The 2,398-nt window shown below is 50.7% G+C and overlaps 1 protein-coding gene across 1 annotated transcript; it reads right to left on the bottom strand.

Moving 5' to 3' along the window:
* Positions 1-250: 250 nt before the first annotated feature.
* Positions 251-1,311, bottom strand: LOC123409795 (protein synthesis inhibitor I). Its single transcript, XM_045102666.1, has one exon. It carries the CDS (start codon positions 1,233-1,235, stop codon positions 390-392), a length of 846 nt encoding a protein of 281 aa, XP_044958601.1. The 5' UTR covers positions 1,236-1,311; the 3' UTR covers positions 251-389.
* Between the last annotated feature and the right edge of the window lie 1,087 nt (positions 1,312-2,398).

The raw sequence follows: 2,398 nt of genomic DNA on the forward strand, positions 1-2,398 counted from the left end.
TTTCACGTTGGCAAATGAGTAGCAACTGTATGAGATTTTATGTGTGTGTGTGTGTGTGGGGGGGGGGGGGGGGGAGGTGGTTGTGGTACATTGGGAGTATCTGAAAGGAGTGAGAATGTATTTTATTGGCCCTTCTCAACTCATATGTGCATATGCAAAAGATATGTTGGATAGCAATTTTATGGTTGGAAACAACATATACTGGACATGTATATTTATTTATTTATTTATATCAGTCAGTCACGTAAACTGGACATCTTTAATTATTTATTTATTTGTTTATATGTCACTCTGTGACATGTTTATTTATTTATTTATATCAGTCCGTCACTCTGTGACATGTTTATTCGACTTTTACACTACCCATGCAGGTATACCTGGAAAACTACCTATTTCCCACCACTCGCATGGAACAGCTCCAGCGCCTTGGCCACCGTCAACCCACCCGGCACCTCCACGAACAGCAGGATCCCCAGCGTGTTGGCGGCCTGTTCAGCCGTCCTCACGCCCATCTTCTCGATCGGCGCGAACTTCGCTGGCGACTTTCCCGGCGGAGGCTTCACGTCCGTCTTCAGCAGCGCCGCGGACAGGTCCTGCCACCCGTTCACCTGGGCCTTCATCTCATTGCCGATCTTCCCGCTCTTCTTCTCCACCGCCTTGGGGTGCAGCAACCCGGCCACGAACCCAGACACCGTCTGGAACCGCGTGGCCTCGTTCACCATGAGGACCAGCGTCGTCACCGCCTCCCTCGCCTGCTGCTGCTTCGGGCCGGAGGCCTTGTCGGCCTTGGTGCGCCCGTGGAGCGCGGTCACCGCGTCCGCCAGCTGCTGTCGGCCGAGAGCGACGTTGGTTAGCTTGTCGGTGTCGCCGAGGAGGTCGCGGTAGGTGCCGCCGAACCCGACGTAGGTGGCGCCGGGGATGAGGCCCGGGGTGAGCTCCCACCAGGTGCCGTCGCTGCTCTTGAAGCCCTCCAGGTAGATGTTGTCCGCGCGGATGGCCAGCGTGAGCCCGGCGCTGGTCGGCGAGGCCTTGAGCACGACGTGGAACCACCTGCTCGGCGGGACGTTGGGCTCGACCGGCGGCAGCACGGGGCGGTTGTGGGAGAAGTGCGCCGGGTTGCGGAGCTTGTTGCGGATGCCGGCGATGAAGGTGGCGTAGTCGGCGGAGCTGGCCTGGACGTTGAACGTCGCGGTGAAGAGCGGCTTGTCCACGTTCTTCGCCATCTTTGCCGCCATGGATGTAATGCAAAGCTAAGACGGACAAGATGTGCTATTAAGCAAGAGGGGGAGAGATATGGAAGAGGATGAACCAACTGGAGACGAATTTATAGGCGAATGATCCACAGGTGCATGCTGTTAAACGATCGATAGGCTTGTATATGTGTACGTGTCATATATGTAACTTTTACGTGATGTGTGTGCGTGTGTTCATGTGTTGTACAAGTACAAGGCAGGCTGTCAGAGATGATCCTTATCTTCGTAAATAACTTGGCTTAGGGGTCAATTCTACTAACCTGCCGCTAATTGCAATCCAATTGATCTACTCTATATAACAAGCACGCGTCCTTGGCTAGAGCTAGGGGCATACGCTTTCACTTTAACACATGCTTGCTTTGCTAGCTAACTAGTCCAAAGGAGGAGGCGCCAAGATTCAGTTTGGTTTGATTTGCAGCACTGCACGTCTGCACGGCTGCGCAGGTCATTTCGTTCTGGGATGGAGACGGCATGTTTTTCTTCTGGGGATTAGCTAGCTAGTGGATGATCCCTTTATTTATGCCCAAGGTCAGTTCATTACACTTTCTCAACTTGGAATGAGTCGCAGCATCTAGAACGCTATCCTTCTACAGAGGGGTCATTCCATGGCTGCTAACTCGAATAAGAAATCTGCGGATGTTCGGTCGGCGATCAAAAGTCACGGTAATAATTGTGATGGGGACGTAGAGTATTTATACTCGATCTCAAATGCTCCTGATAAACGGTAAAATCTAAAAAATAATCAAAAATTCTGATTTTTTATGGTACCTTTTGACAAATTTCCTATGTGCTTGCAAACATCATCATGAAACAACATTTCTGGAAATCGTGGCCAAAAAAAGAAATCGATAGTCCAAAATGTAGATGATATTGTATGCATCGATAATTCATTGATCATGCACTAGACACACACACATATATATATATATAGGTACAAGGGATGCGACCGGTGTCTTGTCTCCCAAGTTACAGGTAAATACAGAGGGAGAAAGACACTACAGGTACGGCATACAAAACCCGGACCTATGTACATGTACACATGTTCAACACCCCCCGCAGTCGAAGCGTCGCCGGTGACGCAAAGACTGGACCGAAAGCCCTCGAAAGTCGAGGTGGGTAGTCCCTTCGTCATAACATCGGCGAAC

The sequence above is a fragment of the Hordeum vulgare genome, chromosome 7H (genome assembly GCF_904849725.1).
Source record: "Hordeum vulgare subsp. vulgare chromosome 7H, MorexV3_pseudomolecules_assembly, whole genome shotgun sequence".
In the NCBI taxonomy this organism is placed as follows: domain Eukaryota; kingdom Viridiplantae; phylum Streptophyta; class Magnoliopsida; order Poales; family Poaceae; genus Hordeum; species Hordeum vulgare.

What these genes read in the sequence shown, in the direction of transcription:
- LOC123409795 (XM_045102666.1), bottom strand. Translation starts at nt 1,235, where the DNA reads ATGGCGGCAAAGATGGCGAAGAACGTGGACAAGCCGCTCTTCACCGCG.